Below are 11,100 nucleotides of genomic sequence, written 5' to 3'. Positions count from 1 at the left end.
ACCTTAGTGCATGGGCCTGGGAGTCAGAGGACCTGGGTTCTAATTCCGGGTCTGTCACATGTCTGCTGTGTGACATTGGGTAAGTCACTTCACTTCTCTGTGCCTCAGTTACCTCATCTGTAAAACAGGGATGAAAGGGTGCTCTCTCCTGTTTAGACTTTGAGCCCCATGTGAGACAGGGCCTGTGTCCAACCTGATCAACTCACATCTACCCTGGCGCTCAGAACAGTTCTCGGTACGCAGTAAGCGCTTAACCGGTATTATTATTGTTACTGCCGAATTAAGGGATTAGCCAGAGCAGTCGATGAAGATGATAGTAATGACGGTAATGATAATTGTGACATTTAAGTGCTTACTAAACCCATCCAAACCCTGTCCTCCCCCTGGCTTTCCCATCGCCGTAGACAAAGCCACTATCTCACAAGTCCATACCCTTGGCATTATCACTTGAGTCATCTCTCTCATTCAACCCACATACTCAATCTGTCGCCAAATCCTGTCGGTTCTATCTCCAAAATATTACTAAAATCCTTCCTTCCGTCTTCGGCCACACTGCTTTTACGCTGATCCAAGCACTTACCCTATCCCGCCTTGACTGCTTTATCAGATTCCTGACTGACCTCCCTGTTTGCTGTCTCTTCCCACTCCAGTCTCTCCCCATCCCGGTCTTCTGCTGGCGGGATCATTATTTCCAAAAATACACCCAGGCTACATCTCCCCACTCCTCAAGAATCTCCAGCGGTTGTCCATCCACCTCCGCCAGAAATCCGCTTTAAAGCGTTCGGCGGCTGCAGCCTGGCCTAGTGGAAAGAGCGCAGGCCGGGGAGTCAGAGGACCTGGGTTCTAATCCTGTCTCTGCCACCCATCTGCTGCGGGACCTGGGGCAAGTCCCTTAGCTTCTTTTTGCCTCAGTTTCCTAATTTTTAAAATGGGCATTTAATCTCACTCCCCCCTACTTAGACATTTGTGCCCCATGTGATACAGGGACCTTGTCTAACCTGACTGTCTTCTATCTACTCCAGTGTCAAGTGTAGTGTTTGGTACCTACTAAGCACTTAAGTATCTTGAAAAAAAATCTCAAAGAGCTTGCACCTTTTATTTTACTTCATCGATTTCCTGGTACGACCCAGGCCACACACTTGGCTCCTCTAAGGTCAGCCTACTCACCGTACCTCGGTCTCGTCTACCTCACCACCAAACTATTGCCCTTTGGCGTGGAACTCCTTCCCTCTTCATGTATGACAGAAGACCACTCTCCTCACCTTCAAAACCTTATTAAAATCACATCTCCTCCAAGAGGCCTTCCCTGTTCAAGCCCTTTTTTCTCCTCCCTTCTGCATCACCCGTGCACTTTGTATTCACCCAACCCTCAGAGCCTCAGCGCTTACATACTCATCATTTTAATGTCCGTGTCCCTCTGTAGACTGTAACCTCCTTCTGGGCAGGGAACAAGTCTACCAACTGTTATATTGAACTCCCCCAAGCACAGCACGGTAATCTGCACACGGGAAGTACTCAATACCACTGATTGATTGGCCACTGCATCGCAGGCACTCTCCTAACCGCCGGGGTAGACGCGAGATAATCGGATCGGATACATCTCGCGTCCCACGTGGGGCTCACGTTCAGTGGGGGAGGGAGAACAGATATTTAGTGCCCATTTTACAGCTAAAGAAACCGACACACAGAGAAATCACCTGACTTGCCCAGGGTCGCACAGTAGTTAAGTAGTGGAGTCAGAATTAGAACCCGGGTCTCCGGACCCCGGTCTCGGGCTCTTCCCTCTAGGTCATGCTGCTTTTCTGCTAATCGACTCTCACACAACTAGCAAGTCCTGTCATCCCTGGGTGGAATTTGTACACTTTCACAGCCGCCTTAGTGTTCATATACGGCACTGAAGATGACGATGAGATCTTTTGGGGCCTAAGTGAATTGGGTTGGAAAGCCGAGTGACTTAATACGTACTTCATGCTGGGGTGTGGGTAATGAATAACCCTTCCGCCCCTGCTGTCTGCGATGCCTGTTTCTCTTTTAGGATCTGCCTTTTGGTATTCCGGTCTCCGCAGAATCTGTGGGATCGGCCTACCGGTCCTGCTTTCATTAGTAATAATAGTAATAGTAATAGTACATCCCCTTGATTCTATTTATCGTGTTAATGCTGTCTTGTTTTTGTTTTGTTCTGTTTTGCTTCGCCGTCTGTCTCCCCCGTTTAGACTGTGAGCCCGTCGCTGGGCAGGGATTGTCTCTATCTGTTGCCGAACTGTAGATTCCAAGCGCTTGGTACAGTGCTCTGCACATAGTAAACGCTCAATAAATACTATTGAATGAGTGAATGAATAATAATAATGGTATTTATTAAGTGCTTACTAAGTGCTTAGCACTGTTTTAGGCATTTTAGTCCCGATTGCATCCATAGACAGAAGTCACCCAGCTGTCATTAGTGTCAACAGAGGGAAAATTGAGATATCGATTTTATCTAAAGAAGAGTAAGATGGTTGATTTAGAAACAGTCCACATACCTAGGGGGTCGTTACCAAAAGAATGGATGTTGATCTGCTGTTTCTGTTCTCCGCAGACTTTAGAACGAGAAGGAATGCACCGAGAAAATAGGCTAGGATGAATAAGGGGAAGCTGGTGGCAAGAGAAAGGGCCGGGAATCAGCTGACAGGGGTTCTAATCCCGACTCGACCACTTCTCCGCTGTGTGACCCTGGGCGTGTCACTCTCCCGCCCCGTGTCTCAGTTTCCTCATCTTTAAAATGGGGATAAGATATTCATTCTCCCCCTTTCGGCCTGCAAGCCTCAGTTGGGATCCGGTTGTGTTGTAACTCCTGCGGTGCTTGACGGCCAATTACTCCATCAGCGGTACTTACTGAGCGCTTACTGTGTAGAGAACATTGTGCTAAATTGCTTGAGAGAGTATAACAGAGTCGGTAGACACATTCCCTGCCCAGAATAGTTGAGAGGGGGAGACACACATTCATAGAAACAGTTTGTAAGACAAATGATCACTTTGTTCAAAGCTCACAGTGAGCGCTCAATAAACGATCGATTACGGTACACGATGACGACCTCGACGCGCAGCGAGGGTTGAACCAATACTGCAGTTATCACTCCTTGATAGTGAGGTGAGGATTGGGGAATAATAATGATAACGATAACGACGGTATCTGGTACGTGTGAAGCGGCGGGGCTTACTGGCCAGAGCACCGGCTCGGGAGTCAGAGGTCGCGGGTTCCGATCTCAACTCCGTCACTTGGCAGCCGCGTGACTTTGGGCAAGTCGCTTAACTTCTCTGTGCCTCAGTTGCCCCCTCTGTAAGATGGGGATTAAGACCGTGAGCCCCACACGGGGCAACCCGATCACCTCGTATCTCCCTCCGTGCTTGGCACACAGTAAGCACTTAACAGACACCGTCCTCATCATCATTGTTACTGCTTTGTGCCAGGCACTGTTTGAGCTCCATCCAAGCGGAGCAGAATCCTGGGCTTAAGGAACTTAAATACGGGTCGGGGAAACTTCGTCCGTGGATGGTTTAGGTGAAGGAGGCTCCCTTGGATCCCGCAGCTCTCTAGCCCTCTTGGAGATATCGCGATTTTCCTTCTCAACGTCTCCAGAAACGCATCCGTACATTGCGTTTAGGTCTCGGCGAACCCTGGGAACAGAAAACCCAAATGCCATCAGGCAGTCCCCCCCGAGAGGAACCCCTTTGATCGATACCTAGCCAATCCTTCATTTTTTTTCATCAGAAATTCCAGGAAAACCAAAATAACTCCAGAGGGGGGAAGAAAAACCCAAAAAGGGTCGAGGAAGCCCCTAAAGCTGAAGCCCCTTATTAACCAATCGCCTTCTTAAATCCCCGGCCTCGACTGAATGTCCGGCCATCCTATTCGTACCTTGAAAACCTTCCAAGCGAATAGTATGCATTCCCACACTGGAGGACTCCCGGATTGTGGATTGCGTGAATTTGCTGGGATAGGGAATTGACGGGGTGCATTTGCTCTGGCGGGGGGGTCTCGATTTGGGGTGGGGGGCTGGGGGATCTCCTCTCGGAAATGAGGCCAGGGAGCCGGTGGGGGGGGGGGGGGCAGGGGGGGGGGGGGGCGGGGAGGGAGGGAAGCCCCCCGGCTGGGTGGGTTGTGGCTGATGATGTAATAGGGTCTCGGAGCTGGGTCTCCCTCCTCTCTCCATCACTGATGGGGAGACCGACCTCCCCCCTGCCCTGTGGCAGGTCCCAGCCCCCCCCCCACCTCCCCTCGAGGGTGCGCCCCCCTCCCTCTCCCCTCCCCCTGCGAAGCCCCCCCTCGCCGTTGCGCTGCAACCGAGGCAGTGGACCCTCCCTAAGCCCTCCCCCGCCCCCCCCTCAAGCTCTCGTTCGTGCAAGTGGCGAGGCTTCTCCCCCTCCAAGGCCCCTTCCCCTCCTCTCTCCCCCCTCCGTCTCCCCCTCTTGCCCCCCTCCGTCAGCTCCTCCATCCCCCGTCCGTCAGTTCCCCCTTTCTCTCCTCCATCCCCACTTGTCCATCCTCTTCCCCTCCTCCGTCACCTCCCCCTCCTCTATCCCCTCCGTCCTCTGCGTCCCCTCGCCCCCCTCCTCCACCACCTCCCCCTCCCCATCCCCCCGCCTCCTCCATTCCCTCGTCCTCCTCCTCCATCCTCCTCCCCTCCTCCATCACCTCCCCCCCCCCGTCCCCTCCGTCCCCTCGCTCCCCTCCTCCATCCTCTTCCATCTCCCCCTCCCCTCTCCTATCCCCCTCCCCCATTTCCCCATCCCCTTGATCCCCCTTCTCCATCATCTCCCCCTCCCTATCCCCGCCCCCTCCGTTCCCTCTCCCATCCCCACTCCATCCCCTTGCCCCCTCCTCCTCCATCTCCCCCTCTCCTATCTCCCCACCCCCTCCGTCCCCTCCCCACCCACTTGACCCCCCCCCTCCTCCTCCATCCCCCCTCCCCTTCCCCCCTCCTCCATCTCCCCTCCATCCCCTTGCCCCTTCCTTCTCCATCTCCCCTTCCCCTATCCCCCCACCCCCTCCATCCCCTCCCCACCCCCCCTCCTCCTCCATCTCCCCCTCCCCTTCCCCCCCTCCATCTCCCCCTCCCCCTTCCCCCTCCGCCTCCTCCATCTCCCCCTGCCCTCCCCCCTCCCGCCTCCTCCATCCCCTCCCCCTCCCGTCCCTCCCCCTCATCCCCGACTGTCGGGAGAGGATTTTTTGGGGGGGTGGGTGGGCAGGAGGAGCTCGTCATTTCCGCCGGGCGGCGGAGGGGCCCGGAGGAGGAGGGAGAGGGAGAGGGAGAGGGGGCTGCCGCGCTCAGGGAGCCGAGGCTTGGGAGGGGCGGTGGGCTCGGCCTCCTCCGGGAAGCCCCCCCCCCCCCCCGGTGCCCCGCAGCAGCGGCAGCAGCGAGGAGCTCCCCGCCTTGCAGAAGATGCGTTGACACCTCCCGGGGCCGAGCAGGAGGAGGAGGCCGGTCCTTGTCGGAGAGAGAAGGATGCGCTTGGCGCAGCCGGGCTCCAGCCTTTGCTAAGGGACCCGGCCCCCTCGGGGACCTCCCCCCCCAGCCCCCCCAGGACCCTCCAGAGCAGCCTCTCCCCCCAGGATCCAAGGATAACGAGGATCTCGGTCCGCTCGCCCAGCCCTGCCCGGGAGCCGCGCACTCGGCCGATGGCGCTCATCATGGAGCCCGTCAGTAAATGGTCCCCGAGTCAAGTGGTCGACTGGATGAAAGGTAAAGCGGCCGCCCACCCCAAACGCACACTTCGCGGGGGGCCGGGCAGGTGGCCGTCGGCTCTTGGGACGTTGGGGTTTGGGGTGGGCCTGGGAGCCGGGGAGGCAGGGGAGGCCGAGGCTCGTCCACCTCGCCCCCCCACCCCCTGCTCTCTCACCGCCTCGCCCCCGTGCCTCCGCGTCCCCACCTGGCCGGGCTGGCCCCGTCCCCCACCGCCGCCCCATCCCTCCATCCCTCCGGCTGTCCGCTCTCTCCTCCTTCCCGGTCTCTCCAGCATCCCTCCGTCTGCCCGGTGTCTTCTCTGTCCCTCCGTCTCCGCACCCGACTCTCCGTCTCCCCAGGTTCTCCACCCTCTCTCCGTCTCCCCCCCGGTCCCGTCGTCGTTCTCTCCGTCTCCCCCCCGGTCCCGTCGTCGTTCTCTCCGTCTCCCCGGTCTCAACGCCATCTCCGCATCTCTCCGTCTCCCCGGTCTCAGCGCCGTCTCTCCATCTCCCCGGTCTCAGCGCCGTCTCTCCGTCTCCCCGGTCTCAGCGCCGTCTCTCCATCTCCCCGGCCTCAACGCCATCTCCGCATCTCTCCATCTCCCCGGTCTCAGCACCATCTCTCCGACTCCGGTCTCGGCACCATCTCCGCATCTCTCCGTCTCCCCGGTCTCAGCGCCGTCTCTCCATCTCCCCGGTCTCAACTCCATCTCTCCGTCTCCCCGGTCTCAACGCCATCTCCGCATCTCTCCATCTCCCTAGTCTCAGCACCGTCTCTCCGACTCCCGTCTCGGCACCATCTCCGCATCTCTCCGTCTCCCCGCTCTCATCGCCGTCTCTCCGTCTCTCCAGGTTCTCCAGGTTCTCCACCTCCTCGGTCTCTGCGCCGTCTCTCCGTCTCCCCGGTCCCCCGCCGTCTCTCCATCTCCCCGGTCTCTCCCCCGGCTTCCCACCTCCTCTCCTCCCTTAGAGCGTCCCGGATGAAGATACGGGTCGGCCGGAGCCCGTGTGGGTCGAGGGGCGCGGAGAGGTCGGGGTGGGGCGGTGTGGACACTTAGGGGAAGGAGAGGATGGAAGAAGCAGGGAGAGATCTCTCTTTTCGGTCTGTCTCGGGGCCGGCTGGAGAGACGAGGGGGCGAGCCGCCGGTTTATGTCCCGGACGGGGCCCCCGTCCCCCGGGAACTAATTCTCCGCACGTCCAGTCCCCCGATCGCTTCCGTTTAGGGCTGATTAGCGGGAGATCGACTCTCGCCAACCGTCGGGACAACTTGCGGAAGGCGGTCCGGGAGAGGGTCGGGGAGTGGGACTTGCTTCCACCTTCTGGACCCTAGTACTTTTCGCCCCCGTTCTCTGACACCTCCGTGACCCCTGGCTTCTCTGCCCTCCTATAGTATTCCCCCGTGCCTCCCTCATCCTATAACACCTCTTCCCCCAACCCAATATCGCCCTTTCCCATTCTCCAGTAATAATCATCGTTGCGGTATCCGTGAAGCGTTTGTTATGTGCCAGGCGCTGTTCTAGGCGCTGAGGTGGATTCGGAAAAATGGGATTGGACACGGTCCCCATCCCACGTGGGGTTCACAGCTTCGATCCCCGTTTTTCCAGATGGGGGAACCGGGGCACGGGGAAGCGCAGTGACTTGCCGAAAGTCACACGGCGGGCAAGGGACGGAGACGGGATCAGAATGACTTCCGACCGCTTTCCGTCCCGCCTCCTTGCCTTCCCGATTCGGACCCTTCTCGGGATGGATTTCGGGGAAGGGGGACCCTCTTCTGGCTCGTGACGGGCAGAGAACGTGTCTCCTCATTCTGTTGTGTTTTACTCTCCCGATCGCCTTGTACAGTGCCCTGCACGTAGTAAGCGCTCAGTAAATACCGGCGACTGATTTTAAATTGTCTCTCGGGAACTCCTCTCTCCTTTTCCTCCTCCCCGGCGCAGAGGCCGAGGCTAGGGCAATCTTCTCACTGGGGCCGGTGGGCTGCAGTCGCTATTCCTTCGTTAGGGCTCAGTGATGAGACCCTTACCCCCTTCTGCCTCACCTCGCCATCCTCCTACTACGACCCGGCCCTCACACTTGGCTCCTCTAAAGCCAGTCTTCTCGCTGCCCCTTCATCCCATCTGTCTCGCCCACATCCTACCTCTGGCCCGGGGCACCCTCCCTCCTCATATCTGACCGACAGTTACGGTCCCTCTCTTCAAAGCCGTATCGAAGGCACATCTCCTCCAAGAGACCTTCCCCTCCCAAGCCCTCCTTTCCTCTTCCGCTCCCTTCTGTGTTGCCCTGACTTGCTCCCTCTATTCCTTCCCCCCTTCCAGCCTCACAGCATTCATGGCCAAGTCCGTCATGTATTTTTTTATATTAATATCTGTCTCCCTCTGGAGACTAAGCTCATTGTGGGCGGGGACTGTGACTGTTTATTGTTATGTTGTCATGTAGTAATTATGGGGTTGAGTATTCACCCGGTGCCAGGCTCTGTACTAAGCGCTGGGGTGGATGCAGGTAAACTGGGTTGGCCACGGCCCCTGTTCCACACGGGGCTCACGGTCTACTGTCCCGAGCGCTTAGTACGGTGCTCTGCACCCAGTAAGTGCTCGATAAATGCGAGCGACTGACTGACGTGATCCACCTTTTGCTTCGCGGTCTGAAGGCCAGACCGGGGAGAAGAGGCTGCGACCTGTGCAGGTGTGGGAATAGAAGCCTCCCCCCCGAAAAGAACTTTCCTTTCTTCGTGATGTGCAATAGGTTTTGATCTTGTCAGCTCCCCGGATCAAAGGCATCTGTCGGCCGGCCCTCCGCCCACCTCCCCTTAATCAAACCCGCTTTTCGCACTCCGGTTCATATAACGGAATATACGATACGTGTAATAGGCTGCGAATGATCGTAATTTTCATAAATTGGTTTCTAATCGATTCACTTTAAAGTACGGCACATGTAAATTGAGGCAGGCGTCGGTAATGTCGTTAGGTTCTGCCTGTCAGACATGTTTAGTGTTGTCTGTTAGGGCCGTGAGTCGTAGAACCTGTTGGGGAAATCCGCTTCTTCCGATTTCTTCTCCAGAGAAGATGAAACGAGGCATCCGTAATCAGTACTTTCTACTATTATTTGTCACGAATAATTGTGAACGGTGTGGAGTCTTATTAAGGAAATTGACTTTCTCAAGGAGCGAATTATGGTATTTATTAAGTGCTTCCTATCTGCCGAAGCCCCGTTACTAAGCATCGGAGGAGATAGAGAATCGGTCGGTCGGTCCGTGGTTTTTGTGGAGAGCTTACTGTGTGCACTGCGTTGTGCTAAGCACTTGGGAGACTGTAATATAGCAGAGTTGGTAGACACGTTCCCTGCCCACAGGGAGCTTCGAGTCAAGACGGGGAGGCAGACGTGAATCCGAAAGAATCCGATTAGACCCCCATCCCCCATCCCACATGGAGCACACAATCTGAACAGGGAGGGAGAATCTTATCCCCATTTTAGAGATGAAGAAACTGAGTCCCAGCGAGGTTAAGCAACTTCTGTATTTCTGAACATATCTTTATACCTTGCCATTTCCCCTGTCCTTTATTTCACTATCCTTTCCCCCCTCTAGACCGTAAGCTCCTTTTGAGCAAGGATAGTATCTACCAGCTCTGTTGTACTGTACTCTCCCAAGCGCTTAGCACAGTGCTGAACGCACAGTTAGCGCCCAATCAATACCCTTTATCGATGGATGATGGCAAATAGACCGTTGCGGCGGTTGGATTTGGGACCTATTTGAAGCCGATATTTCATTATAGGTGGTTTAAAATGTATCTATTCAACCCTTTCTTCCTTCTTCCCTCCCATTGACTTTGTGCTTTTAATAATTGTGGTATTTAAGTGTTTACTATGTGCAAAGCACTGTACTAAGCACTAGGCTAGGTACAACAGTCGGGTCCCACATGGAGCTCACAGTCTAAGGTGGAGGGAGTACAGGTATTGAATCCCCATTTTGCAGGTGAGAAAACTGAGGCACAGAGAAGTGAAATGGCTTGCCCAAGCTCACACAACAAGTAAATGGGGGAGCCGGGTTTAGAACCCAGGCCCTCCTGACTCTCAGCCCCGTGCTTTTTCCATTAGGCTACGCTGCTTCTAGTATTTTAGAACATACATCAATTTTAATTGTTGTTTTTGAGAACGCTAATTAAAAAAAACTAAAAAAAACTGACTGCAGCTGCCATATAAATAAATCACAATCAATGTGCCGTATTTTTTTTTATGTAGGCGGGGCCAAAGGACGAATCTGACTTTTGAACAACTGTTACATTGTGGGAGTTCTTCACAGCATGGCACACCCAACCGATGTGACAGTTTATCATTCTTAAAATTTAAAGCTTACAGCATATGGTTGAAGTTATTCACAGCCATAAATAGTTAAACTATGCTCAACAATCCACACAATTCGTGATCTGTCTCCAGTACTTTCTATTCTCTGAATTGACAAGGAAATGTTACCTATTCAGAACTAAACACCCACCTCTCTTTTCTTGAACCACCAATATCAAAAAGTCTGTCTCCCCTACTGGATTGTAATCTTCTTGAAGGCAGGGATCTCGTTTGCCAACCCTGTTGTAGTGTATCAAGTGCTTGGTAAAATGGTCCGCACACAGTAGATGACGAGACATACTTTCGATTATTCATATATTTTAAGAAATGACCTGGACTTATTAAAAGGCAACAGAGATTTCACTTGCATTACTTTAGATTCAAAATTTTTCGAAGCTGTGTACGAGTGAATGAATTCCAGAAAAATATCATATTTCAGAGCATTAGAAGAAGATCAAAAATGAGCGGTTTCATGATAACAGAAAGCTGTGCCACTGCTTTTTCCCTTTTAGTTCAGAGGAAGGCATAATGATTTATCCAGTGACCTCACTGGATGTGGTTCTTACATTCGACTCAATAGAAATATCAACCTTTATGACTCAGGAAACTGACAATTAACGGACAGTTAGCGAATTTGAGCCCCAAACTCACCTTGCGCTTGCTGGAAATATTCCACGAGCCTTAAAATGAGTCATTTTGGAAAACATCTCAGAGGTTTTATGGTTTGCTCTTTTGAGCAAGCGCAGAAGCTGAATGAGAAAGAGAGAGAAACAGATTTTTTTTTCTTTCTGAAGAGACTGACTTGGGATGAAGTCCTCTAAACAGAAAGTGTACGGAGAAACGTTGCAGCTATTGATGTGTCCATGCAGAAGGATAATCTATCTTGTGCGTTTTCGTATTTGATATTCCAACATTTGATGCTCTGAGCACAAGACACTGTTTTGTTGTTGTTGTCCCAATTTAGATGACATACCAAAGATGAAATTCGCCCTCTTCTTTTCAAAATAAAATTTTCGGTTGCATAACCTTGGGATGAGGGAATTCTTCTCCTGAATGAAAT

General features: G+C 53.7%; 1 protein-coding gene across 6 annotated transcripts in view; it reads left to right on the top strand.

Annotated features, from left to right (window-relative positions):
• Positions 1-5,320: 5,320 nt before the first annotated feature.
• CNKSR2 (connector enhancer of kinase suppressor of Ras 2) overlaps positions 5,321-11,100 on the top strand; it is a 212,742-nt gene continuing 206,962 nt past the window's right edge. Inside the window, exon 1 of one of the 6 annotated variants that reach the window (XM_029079730.2) lies at positions 5,321-5,720. In XM_029079730.2, coding sequence (XP_028935563.1) covers positions 5,657-5,720 — 64 coding nt within the window. In that variant the 5' untranslated portion in view covers positions 5,321-5,656. The remainder of the gene's footprint in view (positions 5,721-11,100) is intronic. The other 5 variants (XM_029079728.2, XM_029079732.2, XM_029079731.2 and 2 more) reach the window with 5 other exon arrangements.

The sequence above is a fragment of the Ornithorhynchus anatinus genome, chromosome 15, assembly GCF_004115215.2.
Source record: "Ornithorhynchus anatinus isolate Pmale09 chromosome 15, mOrnAna1.pri.v4, whole genome shotgun sequence".
NCBI classification, from domain to species: Eukaryota; Metazoa; Chordata; class Mammalia; order Monotremata; family Ornithorhynchidae; genus Ornithorhynchus; species Ornithorhynchus anatinus.
Note: the sequence above shows the minus strand (reverse complement) of the source record. Positions and strands in the feature narration are given on the sequence as shown.